Source organism: Podarcis cretensis (assembly GCF_951804945.1).
Source record: "Podarcis cretensis genome assembly, chromosome: 5".
Classification (NCBI taxonomy): domain Eukaryota; kingdom Metazoa; phylum Chordata; class Lepidosauria; order Squamata; family Lacertidae; genus Podarcis; species Podarcis cretensis.
Genome location: NC_137174.1, coordinates 57,953,578 through 57,970,974, shown reverse-complemented (window position 1 = coordinate 57,970,974; position 17,397 = coordinate 57,953,578). Strand labels below are relative to the sequence as shown.

General features: G+C 43.6%; 1 protein-coding gene across 2 annotated transcripts; it reads right to left on the bottom strand.

Moving 5' to 3' along the window:
* Positions 1 to 4,580: 4,580 nt before the first annotated feature.
* KAZALD1 (Kazal type serine peptidase inhibitor domain 1) lies at positions 4,581 to 16,305 on the bottom strand. 2 transcript variants are annotated; one of them, XM_079977502.1, is made up of 5 exons: positions 16,110 to 16,305; positions 12,345 to 12,944; positions 9,888 to 10,048; positions 6,740 to 6,887; positions 4,581 to 4,979 (listed from the first exon to the last, which is right to left on the bottom strand). In XM_079977502.1, exons 2-5 carry the CDS (start codon positions 12,880 to 12,882, stop codon positions 4,882 to 4,884), a joined length of 945 nt encoding a protein of 314 aa, XP_079833628.1. In that variant the 5' UTR covers positions 12,883 to 12,944; positions 16,110 to 16,305; the 3' UTR covers positions 4,581 to 4,881. The 2 variants fall into 2 exon arrangements, with proteins under 2 accessions (XP_079833628.1, XP_079833629.1); XM_079977503.1 differs by lacking the exon at positions 16,110 to 16,305 and adding an exon at positions 13,047 to 13,179.
* Positions 16,306 to 17,397: the final 1,092 nt, after the last annotated feature.

Below are 17,397 nucleotides of genomic sequence, written 5' to 3'. Positions count from 1 at the left end.
TGATGCTTCAGGAAGCTCAAGGTATTAAGTCACACACACTCACCCTTAAGAGGATGAATGCACTGAACATCTTACTATATGTTCATTCCATTGCTGAAGCTAATCACCCCCCTCCTCCCCCATTAATTTCTCTTGTTCTTTTCTTTTTTCTTTTTTAATAAGAAGAAAGGTCTTGTCTGTTTTTAAAACTGGTCTCCTTTAGTTTCTGTTAGCTCCCTTTATTTAAGCGCCTTACATTACTGGCTGTAATGAATGCATGGGGGATAATTTGTGGAGGGGACTTCTCTCTCTCTCTCTCTCTCTCTCTCTCTCTCTCTCTCTCTCTTTTCTAAAGGAAGGCCTGGGCCAGCAGCTCACTTTTCAGAATGTTGCTTATTCTGTTCTAACAGAGTCTTTAAGGGGAAGTGTGATGTAGTGGCTAGAGTGTCAGACTAGGACCCTGGAGGCCTGGGTTTAGATCCCCACAGATCCCCTTGTGCCAGTCACCACCTCTAAAGGACCCCTGACCATTAGGTTCAGTCGTGACCAACTCTGGGGTTGTGCGCTCACCTCACTCTATAGGCCGAGGGAGCCGGCGTTTGTCCGCAGACAGCTTCTGGGTCATGTGGCCAGCATGACTAAGCCGCTTCTGGCGAACCAGAGCAGCACACGGAAGCGCCATTTACCTTCCCACTGGAGCAGTACCTATTTATCTACTTGCACTTTGACGTGCTTTCAAACAGCTAGGTTGGCAGGAGCAGGGACCGAGCAACAGGAGCTCACCCCATCGTGGGCATTCGAACCACCAACCTTCTGATCAGCAAGTCCTAGGCTCTGTGGTTTAACCCACAGCATCACCTGCGTCCCAACTGTCACCACCTCTAAGCCTAACCTAAGTCACAGATCTTTCATATTGATAAAAGGGGGAGGGGAGCCATGTGTGCTGCTCTGAGTTCCTTAAAGGAAAGGCAAGATAAAAATGGAATTAATGAATTATTATTGACTCCAGAAAATTTTACAATATCTTAACAAGATATTGACAACCCTGTACAGTTATAGGAAGCTTTTATAAACATCTTCAAACATGATATGCAATTTAGCCTATTTTTTCTCTTCATAATAATAGGGTTGCAGCCTGGGATTCCTCTCCCAGGAAAGTGCACTTGTTTCCTATCCCACCTGTGCTTGACCCCAGTTAATTCCCCTGTCTTCAATAAGTATGAATCCTTTTTATTTAAAAACATCTTTACACATCTTACTGTTGCAGCTTCCAGCAGTAATCAATTCCACAGGTCAATTGTGCATTGTGGAAAGCAGAGGGGAAATATTTTTAGTTGGTTAAGAAAGCTGCTGTGTATAATTTTCTCTTTGTCTTCCAGTTCTAATACTTACTGATGGGTTTATGCATGTCAACACATGATTTACTGGGGACAATTCATTTATGTTTATCATGCAATAAATACAACTGTCATGTTGCACCATATTTGCTTGCAATAACTTGCAAGGGTCACAAAGAGCTTTGTTTAAAGATGAGTGCAGTGTCTGTCAGAAGTGAGAAGAAGCTTCAATGCTAATTTCATTGCTTGATATGAAAATTAACCATTGTGTGAACTGGTCATTTAGCTCACTGTTCACTCAGCATAGGTGAGAGCAAGTGCATCTGATGGCGGCACATATGCTTAAAACTTGCATTCTGAGAGCAGACTCTCCTCAATCTAACCTTCTAGGTGAGAGGTGAAAGCAGTATTGTACATTGGTAGAATTCAGCCTCCACTTAGCATACCTGTTCCTCTCTTAGACCAACCTGAAAATCCCATGGTACCCCTAGTTGTACTGTTTGAACTGCTGCATTGAATGTCAGCATCACACTGTGGACCCCTAACATAGGCAGCTGAGCTCTGTTCAGAGCCCGGTGGGAACTGCCTTTTAAATTTCCTACAAAGCTCCTGCTGTAGGTGTCACTCAAAGGCATTGTGAGAATCAGTGGCTCGCAGATTCAATTGCTTAGTACAAAGGGCCTGAGTGGGCAGGAGCAAACCCTCCCAGGGTTGGGACCCCTACATTGCCTTGGGTTCTGGTGCTGGGTCTGGTAGCAGCTATGGAAACCTCACACGCATACAGATCACTTGGTTTCCACAGTAAACCTAAACCTATGAATTGGCCATTTAACTCTGCTTACACACAAACAACATGAGGTGTCAAATGAGTACACCCACTGACTCTGCCCCCAACATTCAGTAGAGCCTGCCTTTGTACAAACTAAACACACATTGGCTTTTCTGCACAGTTGAGGATCCTGCTTTTTGAAAGGTCCCAGATCTGAAGCTCCCAAAGCACAGTCCATGGACCAGCTGTGGTCCATGAGTTTTATACAGGTGGCCCACAGCAGCGACTCTGTTGGGTGGCAGAGCTATGTGTGAGTGACAAATATTGCGGGCGCACACAGCTGCTGCTCCATCATTCTTAGACCCCAACCTTCTTAGGCCCCGGTGATGGAGCAGGGAGGATGGTCTGCTGTACTCAAAAGAATAAAGGCATGGCAGCAAAATCTCAAGCAGAGAAAGAGGCTGAAAAGGCACTTGGAAAGGAGTGGAGAGTTGCTTCATAGAAGCGAAGGAAGCAGCGAGAAGGGAAAGAAAGAGAGTGAAGGCTTATAAAATTCAGAGGGAGGGAATCATTAAGTGATCCGGCAACACCTTCAGCGATTTTCAAGTGGTCCGGGTGAGAAAAAAACTTTGGGAACAAGTGTCCCAGATTGCACACACAGGGCCTACATGCATACAATCTATATGCACATAGGATCTGTTCACAAGGTCTGTTGAATGTGTATAGATTGGATTATATCCTATCACTCTGCAGGCATTCATTCTAAACCCCATATCATGTGAACAGGGGGAGCAGGCATACTACTGTTCCCTGTAGAATGACACATTGCTCATGCACATTTCATTTAGCGCACTACAGCAGTGGCCATCAGATCCAAGTTTATATGAATCCTCCAAGCTTGTGATCTGCTCACATAGTGTATGTGGTGTTTATGTGTCAGCTGCTCTGAGACTAGTTTATAAATCAATTAATTGCTTCCAGAACTGAAAACAATCCATTTCCAAGAATCAAAAGGAGCCCATACGAATCCTATAAAGAGACCATTCTGTTCATCTCTTGTTTGTTGAAAATCCTGGTTTGGCAAAGGACTACCCACCAGCTCTTCTGAATGAGCATATCATTTTATTCCTGGGGGAGGCACCCAGAAACCAGAGTTTCATCTAAGGATCTCAGCTGTGAAGGACAAAACAGATGTGTACACATCCTCAGGAGCTGCTCCCTCAGGACTTTTGATGAGACCTGAAAAGACCTTTGAAAACACAGTGGGAAAGTGGATCTGTCTGCTAGCACTTCAGGAAATACAATGCTTTCCACCCTGCCCTGCTTTTGATTTTGTTAGAAAGCAAAGGACAGTAACAAATATAACAACACAAATGAGATCACAGATGAATCTGTACAAAAGGCTTGAGAGAAGCTGCTGCATATAAGTCAGGCCTCCAGTTGTGCTTTAAAGTGAGATTCTCCCAGGTCTGCTTTATTTTCAGGAGTGAGAATTGTGGTTCTTATTCAAAGGTCAATCTTGTTACATTGCTGTACACCAGGGATGGGGAACATTTTTCGGCCAAGGGCCCCACATTCATTTGTGGTTAACCTTTGGGGACAGCATACCTGTGGCCGGTGTGCTCAATCACATACCACTGTCCATCCAGGCAAGTAAGAGTTGTAACCACAGTTAAAGGACACATTTCAGCCAGATAAAATCACTAGAGGAAGATACAGAGCAGGACCAGTGAGGGTTGGGACCTGGGCAGAGCCCTGAGGATTCAGTGGGTTGCAGGGATATGCATCCCTACTATATACCATTGTAACCTATCCGCACTGTCTTCAGTATGGAAGAGTTGATCATGCCAGTGTATTTGCATAAGAGGCTTCATATCTATTGCTACATGTGAGTGGTGGTTTCACTTTAAAATCGTCAAGGCATTCAGCTCATATGGCGAATAGTGTCTCATACAATGACACTGCAGTTGATCTGGAGGGCAAGAGCTGATCCAAAGTGAGGAAGCAGACCAAATAGAAGTACAGATCAAGGATAAGAAGACAACTTGGAGTCTTTAAGGTAAGGAACAAAGGAATGGTGGGCAGGGTAGAGAACAAGCGAGTGGAGAGCATCTGGAACAGAAGAAATACGATGGGTTCTCATCACAAGAAGGGGTCTCATAGCTTCGTCTTTTCTCCAGAGTCTGTGCTGTGCCATCAAATTGTCTAGATGAAGCCCTGGTCTCTGATCAAACTAGTCAAAATATCATTCATGCAATTAGCATTTGCATAACTGTTTTTTTTTAAAAATAAATTGAAGTATGGGGGGCAATCTGGATTGGGACCATGGTGTGGAGGGGTTGGGGGGGGTTGTGCTCCCCCCCCCCCATTCATATTATATTCTCAACTAAGAATCTTGTATCTGCTATCTGCATTGAGGATAAAGCCTCTCGTTTCCTCAAGGGGAAGTTTACATGAGTGTTGAGACATGTGAGGTCAAAGAAACTATATTCTCCAAAGGTGATCAAGGTACCATTTAATGCCCATTTGCTCTAGGATCAGCTAAAAAAAAACAAAACCCCTCTTTCCACTTGCTTGTTGTCCCCTTCACCTAACAAAAGAAGGGGTCAAATGATTAAATACATAAATCTTCCCCACCCAAAATTAACTGATATCCAAACTGTTCATAGAAGATTTTCAGCACAAAGGTTCAGTACTGGCTATCTCAGAGGTCTGCAGTAGATGAGGAGACAAATGTTCAAAATGGAATAGATGTACATTGCTCTTCACTTTGACAGCTCCCTCATGCATGTGCCATCAGTAATAGTCATATGAGTCATCATCACTCTCCATGTCATCGTCTGGCCCTAGTCTGGGCATCTTGGGCAGGGCCAATTCAGTCATGTTCAGCTGATCTGCAAGTACAGGGCACAAAGCAAATTATTAGTCCTTGTACAGTGTTTGTATTCTTTGCTATCTATCTGTAATGGTTCTAGGGGTTGCTCGTGCGTAAGCCGGCTGTATCTCCCCGGCTGGGTGCAAACACCTGGCTGGGTTGCCTAAGTGAACCTTTTCTGTCCGGACAGCCACTCACCCGTGGCTGACTCAATCGCTGGCAGAATCCGTCAGTGGGCATTTCTTAAACTTCTTCCAGCAAAGAAGCTCTTTGACGCCTAGTCTCCTCCTACTCTCTCTGCGCGAAAGCCTTCTGCGCAAGGAGGGCGTGGGCAGTGGAGGACCCCTACTCTCCCCGCTGGTCCTGGACAAGGAGTCATGGGACCGCCTCGCCGCTTCCCCCATCTGCCCCCCTTCTCCACTGGTGCTATGCTGATTCTCTTCCCCAGAAGATGGGCTGCTCCTCCCGATCTCTGGACGCTCTCTGGAATCCCTCTGGCTTTTGCTCTCTCCCTCCGGCACTGATGGCAATTCCCTGACACTATCCTTCACCACTGTGGGGATAGTTGGATGTTGTCCATTTTACAAGCAGCCAAGATCAGGGCTGGCCCAAGTCTCAGTTCTGTTGCCTGAGGTGAAGGACAAGATGTCACCACTACCCCATTCCATGGGCAGAAACTTACCAGATTGACAGCTGAATCTTATTCATCCTTGGGGGACTCAGTGCAGGTCCCATGACACACCCTTCTCTATTCTCTAACACAGGAGAATAGCTGGGACAGGGGTTCAGAAAGAATTGGCTACCATCCCTGTCCACATCTCAGCATCCATTGCTTGAAGCAGCTGCCTCGTCTGACAAACAACTTGTCAAACATTTTATCTCCATGTCTTTGTCTGCATTTCTTTTCACCAAACCAATAAATCAACCAAGCACGCATGTCACAAACAATAGCATGCTTAAGCTAATATTTGATGTTAATTGTTTTTGCAGATATTTTAAATTGAATGCTAAAGAGGGAATATCCTGATACAATGAACAAAAAATAGAATTTGGGCCCAGAAGTCGTCTGCCATGGAACTGTTTAACTCTGTGTTGAATTGTGACCATAGAGAAGAACTAAACATTATGGGAAGCACATGGTTTTCACTGAAACTGGGAGCCCCCTGTTAAGAACCCCACTTGTTCCTTTGTAGCATGTAGTTCAACTACCCTCATATCTTGACAGCATTACATTAGCTTTTTGAAAATCCCTTTACACACAGGACTTGCTGCCACTAAAGGGGGTGGGGAAATGTTGATTGAAATGAGGATGTAATCTAGGGGAAATGGACACAGAGCTGCCAGTTTTGTTGGCAACCATGTTTTGGTAATGTGTAGTTCTGCCCTGAGTGTGAGGAAATGGTATTCCATATACCTGAATTCCTTTTATTTAGAAAACACTGTTAACAACATTTTACTAAGGACTAGATTGGTATAGTCAGTAGTTATGGATAAACCATTTGATTCTTTTTTAAAAAAACTTCAATTGTAACGCAGTTGGTTACACAGGATATATGAAACACTACTTGGTAGTTAAGGAGCACTGATAGCAGCGGCTGCCTGAAGAATATCAGATCAGCGGTTGCCTGAACAATATCAGATAGCTCAGAAGAGGGGAAGACTAAAGAGACATTGAATATCTGCTCTCACATATGGCAAAGGGTGTTTGGTGTGCTGGGCCTGAAATGCCAACACAATGAATCCGTCAGGAGGAGGAGAGGAAGAATAGGAACTACTTACCAGGAGTGAGAACCATGAGGCTGGCTGGAGCTGCCACCTGCCCAACGTTGTTCCTCGCAAAGCAGCGGTAAGTCCCCTCATCAGTTACTCGCACAGCTTGAATCTGCAGCCAGCTGGTCACCTCATATTTCTGAGGGCCTCCCCTAAACTAGAGTTAATTATATACCAACAGGAGAGACACAATTCCATTGTTAAAAACTTTATAGCAAGTGGATTGCTGCCGACATGTCCAATGGGGAGTTATTGAGACAGTCCCTGTATCACAGATCAATCAATTCAGGCATATCTAAGATATTGGTTGCACAGTCAAATCTCAGTTTTAGCATCGCTCCATTTGAAGCACTATCATGTTCTCTGAAACATATTTTCTTGCACAAGCATATCTTGTCATTTATAAATTATAAAAGGTGTCACATAGGACACCTTTTGTTATTTAGAAAGCCACACACCTGGAATGCAAAAGCTGTTGACTCATTTTCCTGTTCTAAAGCAGGGCCAATAAGACTGAATGTTTCACTTTAAAAGGTTTCCACGACCTCTGAGGCATGCATATTTCTTCTTCATTATTTGTCTTCCTATAATTTAGACCCTTTTTCTCTTTTCCTAATCCCAGCAGTTAGAGCAAACAATTAGTCTCTTTCTGTCATCTCTGTACACATTTGGAAACTGTAGGATTCCACCATATTCCTTGTTCTCACTTTAAATGGGATATTCCACCATCCTGAGTGTTTGGGTACACATAAACAAGAAAGGTGGCCCACTTCTGGGTTTTTAAAAGATGTACATATGCACACACATTTCACACTTGACGCATACATATTTTGTACTTGTGTATTTTCTAGGACATCTCAGCCTGCTGTGAAATACCAAGTCTCCCCTCACCCCCACTCTGAACTGGAAAACAATCTAAATTTCTTGCAGATGTAGCAAACTGTACTGTGGCACACTCTCTCTTTTCTTTTAGAGCATAAATCAGAACGGACTGGAAAGTGACCACAAACTGTCTTCTTGTTTCTCAGTCTCCTTTGTAAACAGGATACAAGCAGCTTTCCTCAGAAAGTGAATGTACAGGCTCTGTCTTTCTCTTTCTTTTGTCAACTCAGAGAGCACAGAATCACATCCAAAAAGTGATGTTACCTCACCAATGGGCAGAAATGCATGAAGCACAGAATTTAAAAGATCACTCTGAAATAGTCATTTGCTTATCTAATAGCAGTGCAACACTGAAACAAATTCCAGAATTTGGCAGGGACTGGGTTTGTGGAGTCAGCAGGAGAGGGACTGCTTGCCATGGATTGAATCAGAAAGCTTTATATGGGACTCAAAAACTTCACTCTCAATTGCTGAATGCCACACCCACATCCCCTTTGATTTCTCGGCTCTTAGAAGATTATGCCTACATACTTAACTATATGCCTACATACATATAGTTTTAAGATGAGGTCTACAAACTTTTAAAATGAAAACTAGGTTTCTCTGCATTCTTACAAAGCTATACAAGTCTGTGCAATAGACTAAAATATGCAGTCACAAAGCAGTAGATTACCTGATTAAACTGGGAAACCTAACCTTAAACTGAGGATCCTCCAGTGGGACTGACTGATTTACAGCACAATCCTGTGCGGGATTGCCAGAATGTAAATACTACTGTGTTTGATGAAGACCACTTCCCACCTGCCTAGGATTTCCATTCCATTTTAAAGATAGAATCCTAAAGTTGTAGGGGTGCATGGGGATTTAGGGGTGCATTAGGACCTTGGTAGCATCATCTGGTTTAATACCTGCCCTCACACTGAAGATTTTTCTGCGCAATATATTCCATAATGTTTCATTTAAACTGTTTTTAATTAACTCGCAGAAAATGGAGTTTCTCACTAGAGATTATTCCATTGTTTCAGCTTTTCCCTGTGGGAAAGCTGTTTCTGGTTCCAGTTTTCATTTGTTGGGTTTCATCCCCGATGTGTGGCCCAGCAAGAAAAAGCAGTCAAGGAAAGCATAACACTACTTTCCCCCTGCCTGAAACATGGAGCTTCCCCAAGCTTCTCAATCCAGCAGTGATGTAGTTTTCGCCTCACCCAAACATTCCATACAATAATAATAAAGATTTGTAGTTTCTATAAAAGTTTCCCAGGACTTCCTTACACACCCTTTAAATAGAAGGGTATACAAGCGGCTGCCCTACAGCCTCTCAAGTTCTATTTTGGGATGGAGCTCCAAGCCTGTTAACCCTTCTGAAGATAACTTGGTGAGCCTTTTAGGGTTATGCACAGTGAGTACAATATTCCACATCTGCCATTGTGGATATGTGTATTATTCTTCCTCAAAGGGGAACAGTAAAAAGTAGAAGATAATTGAACTTCACTGTAACAAAGGAAATGTACGTGCATGGATGCAACTGTTTTTTCAGCGGCAAAAAAGACATACAGTGGTACCTCGGGTTACAGGTGCTTCAGGTTACAGACTCCTCTAACCCAGAAATAGTACCTTGGGTTAAGAACTTTGCTTCAGGATGTGAACAGAAATTGTGCGGTGGCAGCGCACCATTAGATAGACCCCATTAGATAAAGTGGTACCTCAGGTTAAGAACAGTTTCAGGTTAAGAACGGACCTCCAGAATGAATTAAGTTCTTAACCCGAGGTACCACTGTATTCTGAAGAAAATGAAACTTCATCTGTGGCATATCTGTGGTAGGTGGGCAGAAGACCTAAGGTCAGCCTACCGTATTTTTCGTTCTATAAGACACACCAGACCACAAGATGCACCTAGTTTTTGGAGGAGGAAAACAAGAAAAAAAATATTCTGAATCTCAGATGCCAGAACAGCAAGAGGGATCGCTGCGCAGTGAAAGCAGCAATCCCTCTTGCTGTTCTGTCTTCTGTGATAGCGGCGCAGCCTGCATTCGCTCCATAAGATGCACACACATTTCCCCTTACTTTTTAGGAGGGAAAAAGTGAGTCTTATAGAGCAAAAAATACGGTAAGTGATGGAAGATGATAAACATGATATGCAGTTGCTAAAAGAAGGTAAATTAGGCCTGCCAAATAACTGAGTAATCTGAGTATCTTCTGCTGAAAAATCCTTTTTCAGACCTGCCCCATAAACACAAGCCATTCTCCCCCTGAGCTCTTGCTGGAACTCGTAGCTCACCTGAACCGAGATGTGGGGGTCATCTCCAGGAAGCAGCATGTCCGATCCCTCCTTTCTCCATTCAATAGATGCCATGGGGTATGCAAAGACCTCACAGCCAAAGATCACATCTTGCCCAGTGATGTTCCAGATGTCATAGGGAGGCGATATGATGTGGGGCTCTGGAAAAGACCCAAAACTATCTCAGAGAAATAATCTCTGGGTTGCTTGTATATGAAGACAAAACATTTTCATGCTGGATTTTATAGATTAGTTCTCTCAGCTTGTTCTAGCTGAGATCTGATTTAGGTGTGTTTTCCAAGTAATCTTTCTAGTACATGATGTGATATTTACCTTTCGATTGTCAGCTTGCAAGCAGTGCCTGTGTAATTTTAATATTTTTGTTCAGCAACTAGCAATTTTAGGTGCTGCAGCAGCAACCACCAGAATAATAATTAAGCACATTGTTCTGTACAACTGTTGCACTACGCTGCCTTATTTCTTATAAACAGAAAAGCGCCAGGCTTTTTATGACTGAGCTGAATAGTCCTCTTCGCCATGCCCACCAGCAGTTGTTAGTCAAGCATGTGTTTGCATCATGGCACATCTGTGAACCACAGCCCTTGGCCCCTAAACGGTGGTCCAGAGCTTTGTCATACTCGTTTAAATGAAGTGCTTCTCAGGGAATGTCGCTTGAGTCTCATGTTGCAGCAGAAACGTGACATCCTTGTGGCAGCTGCTAATCAGCCTGCTTTACTGTCAGATGCTTTGGCTACATTTAAAGCATCCTGGTCCCTCTCTTCCTCCTGTTGTGAGGTTGGCTGCACAGGGAGGGGTCCATAGCTCTGTGGTAGAGCATGTACTCTGCATGCAGAAGTCCCCAAGGTCAATCTCCAGCATCTCCAGCTAACAAAGGATTGCGTGCCAAGTGTTGGGATAGATAGATAGCTCTCTACTTGAGACCTTGGAGAGCTGCAGAATGGGTACCGTAATCCTTGATCAGTTCACCAAAGAGTCTCTGGCTAATTTCAGGCACCTTCTTAAGTTTCAGTTGGATTTTCCAAATAGTGTAGTGATGTGAGGCCAAATGTTAGCAATCCCAGTGACACCATCCTGCCCCAACACCTTGGATTTCTTCTATCGTTCCCCTCCAAAGGAATCCAGCAGAATTGCTCCATCTATTTTAAGATACGCACATGTTGGACCAGACTATGCAACATGCACACTAAATAGCAATCTAATTTTTGTCCAAATTTTGTGATATAGTCCCCAGGTTAAAAAAAAATGTACAAAAATGTAGATCAACCTGTATATTTTAGAATAAAATATGTTTAGAAAAATGTGCTTCGAGGGAAAATCGGGTTAGAAGTGTGTTTTTTGTGGGATAGTAAATATTTAAAAGAGGGATGTGGGTGGCACTGTGGGTTAAACCACAGAGCCTAGGGCTTGCCGATCAGAAGGTCAGCGGTTTGAATCCCCACGAGAGGGTGAGCTCCCGTTGCTCAGTCCCTGCTCCTGCCAACCCAGCAGTTCGAAAGCATGTCAGAGTGCAAGTAGATAAATAGGTACCACTCTGGCAGGAAGGTAAACGGCATTTCTGTGTGCTGCTCTGGTTTGCCAGAAGTGGCTTAGTCATCCTGGCCACATGATCCGGAAGCTGTACGCCGGCTCCCTCGGCCAATAAAGCGAGATGAGCACCACAACCCCAAAGTCATCCGCGACTGGACCTAACAGTCAGGGGTCCCTTTACCTTTACCTTTAAATATTTAAAAACATTTGTCGATACAAAAAAAATAATTCCTGGATTTTTCAATGGCAACAAAAAATATCCAGATGATATGAAATAGGCTGGAATGGACATGTGATTGAACACAAGTGAAAATGACACAGAAAAAGAAAAAGAAGACTGGTCTCACTTTGCCACTTAAGAGGCTTCTGGCCAGATGTTTAGGTTCACTCTAAGCACTGGAGATGTCATCATAAGGAGGTGCCCCCTAACAACCATACAGGCTTTATTTTCAATTACTTGCTGCTTTTGGGACAGGTGGAACCCCATGATCTTGGTCTTCACAGCTTTCCATAGAAAATAATTACAGTGCACTGTGAAGAGGTCTATGCATAACTCTTAAGGTGAGGTTGTACTTTGCATACAGAAAGTCCTAGGTTGAGGTTTAATACCTGGCATTTGCAGTTTAAAAAGCTCACATGGCAAGTGATGGGGGAGATCTTTGCCTGAGATCCTGGAACACTTTCAGAAGTCATTGTACTGGGCTCAAAAAACAAAAGCTTGAACTGGTTTAAGATAGCTGTCAAAGCATTCCCCATTTCTCTTTGGTCCAGCTTAAAGCTGTCCGTTTCATTTCCCAAATGCCCCTTTTTCTTGAAATGTAAATCTGGAGAAATGCCTTCTCATTTTATTTCCAAATCATTGCTTGCAGCTTCACTTGGAAATTTAGAGAAAACCTGCAAAAGCCTTACCTGATTCACAGGGTCCTTCATGGGCCACAGTGAGATTAGCCTCTGGATGGGAGTTATGCACCTCTTGAAATTTGCATATTTGGGCATAGGTCTTGCCATCGGAGCCACAGAGAGCCTGGCTAGATTGGCAAGTGCACTGAGGCTCAGGCACCTCACCGCGCCGTAGGTCCCCAGAATCAAGGCAACACTCTAAGTGATCCCCACACTTGCCATAGAAGTGGTTGGTATTGTCCAAGTCACAGATCTGGCCCTCCAGATTGGCACACTCCCAACAGCAGTCACAAGCATCCAGCACCACCCCAGCAAGGCAGCCACGTGGCGTGGGACATTCTTCCAATCTACATTGCACACAGCTCTCTCCCTCCTCCAGAAGCCTCTGCCAGCCACGCTGCAAGTAATCTGGGCCGACAGGCAGGGCTCGACTGAGTACATCCCAGCACAAAAACAGCAAGAGAAAGGTGACTAAGTTAGCAGGCTGAGACATTCTCACAAGCTTTCGGGAACTTGGCATCCATTCATCACCCTTGCCAAAAAACATCCCTTGGACACTTGGGTCCTCAGCACCGGTCACTGCAATCTTCTCTACAAGGCCATCAATGCCTGCAAAAAAGAAACAGAACTTAGAAGAGGGGGATATATTCAGAGACAACCACTTAATGAATCCCTGAGGTGTGGGGAAGGGCTGTGGCTCAGTGGCCGTACCTCCAAGTAGGGCTGAGAATGTCCCCTTCTTGTAACCCTGGAGACCTCCTGCCAATCAGTGTAGACAATACTGAACTAGATGGACCACTGGGCTGACTTGGTATAAGGCAGTTTCTTGTGTTCCTGTGGAACTATATGAGGAACAAGGGACATCAACTGGGGAAAAAGGCAATCCCACCCACCATTGAATCCAATGTATTTTGACTATACGTTATTTTAGCTTTACACGCTATCACCAGAATGTAACTCCCGTGAAAGATGAGAGTCGCCCATACAATATATATAACTGCAAGATGTTTCATCAGGCAGACAGGAAAGTTAAACCTGAGGTATTATATCCAGAACAATAGTAAAAGCGCATTTCGATCATTTCAGATCACAGTTTATTTACAATTATTTTAGCATTGAAAAATATAATAGCTAACAGGTGGTTATGGGCTATTGTTGTCCCAAGCCAGGAACTCAAGCCCTAGTCTATTTAAGCCGCTGTGCTTTCTCTGCCATAAGGCTATGAATGTTAATTCCCAAGCTTGCCTTTCATGTATATTGTACAAGCTTCCTTTTAGAACAAAGACTGTGAGGTCAATGAGGGAGCAGTCATGCTGTGAAAATATTCACTCAGCACGAAGTTATTCTTGTCCATGATCATTTTTCTAGGCTAGTTCATTCAAAATATTGGGGGTTGTTTGACTTCAGCCATGTGGCTGCCACTGAGACAGGGACATCTGTTGCATTGTATCAGGTAGTTAACAGTTGTTCTGAAAGAAATGGCCCTTGGGTAAGGAAGAGGGGATGCAATTGCTATTTCTGTCATTCACTTGCAGTTGCAGCCAATTAAGTGTCAAGCAGGTTCCCCCCCCCCCAGTACATTATCCTTGGTTCTTATCACCTTTACCACCCCCATTCCCACTCCTCCATGGTAATGTCTATTTCATGCCTCTTGCCTCCAAAAGCTAGAGTCCTAGATCCACCTACCTATTTTGGTCTAATAGACAAACAGATATATCCTCAGCAATAAATAAAATAACCCAACTCCTCTGGGCTGCTCTGTATCACTAGAACACACACACCTCAGGTCTAAAAACAGAACCTAGTATTTCAGATGCTTTTTTGTACCATCTCTAGATTTCTCTGTTCATCCATATCCTAATGACTAACACGACAACCTGCATTCCCCCCCCCTAACTTTGGAGATACAAACCCCACTCTGTTATTATGGAAGTGCACTAATGAGCACTCCTAGCAATATTCTCACTTACTGACAAGCGCTAAAGAAAAAATTGCATGGCATTTCAGATGAAACTAATCCATAACAGAAGGAGTTCTATTGTTTTATAGAAAACACACTCTGTATAGCCCTGGGCATTAAGGGCTATCTTGTGACAGCCAAGCCTTCCCAGAATTGTTCTCCTTTACTCCCCACTCCCTCCTAACCACAAACATGCACATTTCATACCAGACCTTTAGTTAGCTACCATGATGATAGCAACTTTTATTGGTGAGCTAGAAATTACACTTCTGCCAACATACTAGGTCTTGAGACTCTGATGATAATAATACAGGGGGGAGAGAGAAAGACTCAGGACAGGTCTCTAGTGTTTGGTTGTGGATGAATTTTGCAATGTGTTTTATTGTGGATGATTTTTACAACATATTTTATTGCAGAGGAATTTTGCAACATATTCTTGACACAATAGTGGTGGATTTATTATATATCATTAATTGTGCTTCCCCAATGTTACCAAATTATTGCTGTCTGGAGGGACTACAGTGGGACATATGCAGGACAACACCCTGAACATCTGTGGCATAAAAACTTTTGGAATTTCAGCAGGAAGTTGCAGGATATGCACTGAATGGAAATGAGGCCGTATGAACACCCCAAAACATTTGCTGGTGGAAACAGTATTGAAAGCAAGATTGTGTATGACCACCCCTGATACCATCATTATCACAAATCATCATGAGCATGCAATTGAAAAGTTGTTTGGATGGGCCCTATGACGGCTCAATTGCTGTGAAGTTAAGGCTGCAACCATATGCACATTTACCTGGGAGTATGCTCCACTGAACACAGTGGGACTTGTTTCTGAGTAAACATGTCTAGGACTGTGATGTAAATAACAGTATGATGCTAAATATAATACATCAGAATGAATGAAGTGCTGTAACTCAGTTTCCAAACACCCTCAGGAATATTACTGTTCAACAATGTTATTCTCTCCCTGCTAATTGAAAACTTTGCTAGACTTTAGATACATCTTTAGAGGAACTTAGCGCAGGGGACCAGGGGAAATAATGGAAGCGTCAGGGCCCATAGAGACACAGCGAGCAGTGATTTTAGAGGCCAATTGTTTCATGCTTTGCCTGTAGACAGGATTCCTTGGACGCATCCCATCCATGACAGATGTTTATCCAACCAATGCTTAAATGGTTCCAAGGATATCTATCTCCTGTGGCTGAAAACCTGGAGCCAAGTCTGAAATGCTCGTTTTTCCAGAATTGACTCCAAGAGTTTCAGAAATCAATGGATACCTTGAGATTTCAGGAATGGTCAAGGAGCTCATCGAATCATAGAATTGTAGAGTTGGAAGGGACCCTGAGGCTCATCTACTCCAACCCGCTGCCCCCATGCAGAAATCTCAGCTAGATCATACATGATAGATGGCCATCCAAGCTCTGCTTGTAAACCTCCAAGGAAGGAGAATCCACCACCTCTAATGGGAATTTGTTCCCCTGTCAAACAGCTCTTACTGTCAGAAAGTTAGTCTGAGCAGCTGGTCTGGAGGACCATGCTTTAACCTTGAAAGGAAGGTTTAGGAAGCTCCAGTATTTGAAAGTGTCTCACCATGCAAATATTTACTCTCCTTTATTTTAAATGCTAGACCTGACTTGAATTGCCTTGATCCAGAGAATCATGGTAATGAATATTCCTTCTTTTGATAACTCCCCAGTTCCTTGCATACTATATACAGTAGACAATGTAGCCCTAAAATATTTCATATATATATATTTTAAAAAATCAGGCAGCTCTGCTCCCCATACAGTGGTGGATGCACCTACCTCCGCTCAGACTAGGCAAAGCCTGTGGCTGGTTCAAAATCCTGGTGATCAGTTGCTTCCAACGCCGTCCTGAATATCCCCTCCAACCGGGTTAAGCTGGATGATTTTTGCCTTTTCCAGTGGATTAGTTTGTCTGCATCTCTGCTTGGAATGAGGACCAGTGATGTCACAATGAAACGTGATCCCCTGATCCCAGCCCTCTCCTCTCTCCCGCCCCTCAACACACACAAACAGTACTACTTCCACCAAAGCCTGCCTGATTAGCCACTAGACTTGTTTTCATGCTGAATGGCCATGAGTGAAGCCCAGCAGAAACCTCCTTCGCTACTCCTGGCTCTGCTCTGCGGAGAAACCACAATTGTAACTAGACACTTTTTTCACTGACTACTTAGGAAGCAAGCTCTAGGCAGAAAAATCCTTTTTTTTATTAGAAGTATAAACTGGAATTCAACATGTCCGAGGGGGGAGCTCAGAGTTCTTGGGTGGCAGATGTGCCTGATTTTTCCGAAGCAAAACATTCCACAGCAGAAGAGCCCCCAGAAACTCCTGGTGTGGCCCCTTCTGCTTGCTGTAAAGAAAAGCTGTGAAAGTGAGAGGTATTTGGGGAAAGTGATATTTAGTTGCCACATGGATGGTATGTTTCAGAGGGCATTCTCAGTGAGGATCATCAGAGTGGTGAGATGGGAAGAGGCAGCATCTTTAAGACATGCCAGGCGCCAAATACCGAACTTTTTCTGCCAAAGCAGCAGTGCAGGTTGGTTCAAGATAGAATCCACAGCCTGCCAAAGTTCACCTGAGATGTAGCCACATTCACACTGCCTCCCCAAAGAGAGCATTTAAAGAGGGCACGTATTTGTAAAAAAATGGCATATGCTAATTTATATAGATGTGAATTAACAGAAAGAAAGAAAGAAAGAAAGAAAGAAAGAAAGAAAGAAAGAAAGAAAGAAAGAAAGATCTCTGTGTATGATTTGCTAGCAAAAGATGAAAAGTTTGATCTGGTATGTGCCAAAATAAGCAATCCCTCTTTTTCCTTGTCTGCCACTCAGATGTGGGCTCTTTCATACCCCGAGAAAGAATGTAAACCTAGATAAACAAGCCAGGCATCACAACAGAATTTCCTTGGGAAAGTCATGTGATCCTTCTCTTGATTGTCTCATCGATGAGGTTTCCCAATTGAAATACAAGGGCAGCAGAATCATATTGTGCGCTAGATTGCATAGTTAATTAAGGCCCCACCCTGGTGTGTTTTTTAAGGCATGTCAAAAATAAGAGGCCTACCTCAGCC

Excerpts from the sequence above, each read along its gene's own strand:
- KAZALD1 (XM_079977502.1), bottom strand. The coding sequence starts at position 12,882 with ATGTTTTTTGGCAAGGGTGATGAATGGATGCCAAGTTCCCGAAAGCTT. Across the intron at positions 6,888-9,887 it reads ACCCCCACATCTCGGTTCAG|TTTAGGGGAGGCCCTCAGAA; the intron begins GTGAGCTACGAG and ends AATTAACTCTAG. Across the intron at positions 4,980-6,739 it reads CCTCATGGTTCTCACTCCTG|ATCAGCTGAACATGACTGAA; the intron begins GTAAGTAGTTCC and ends CTGTACTTGCAG.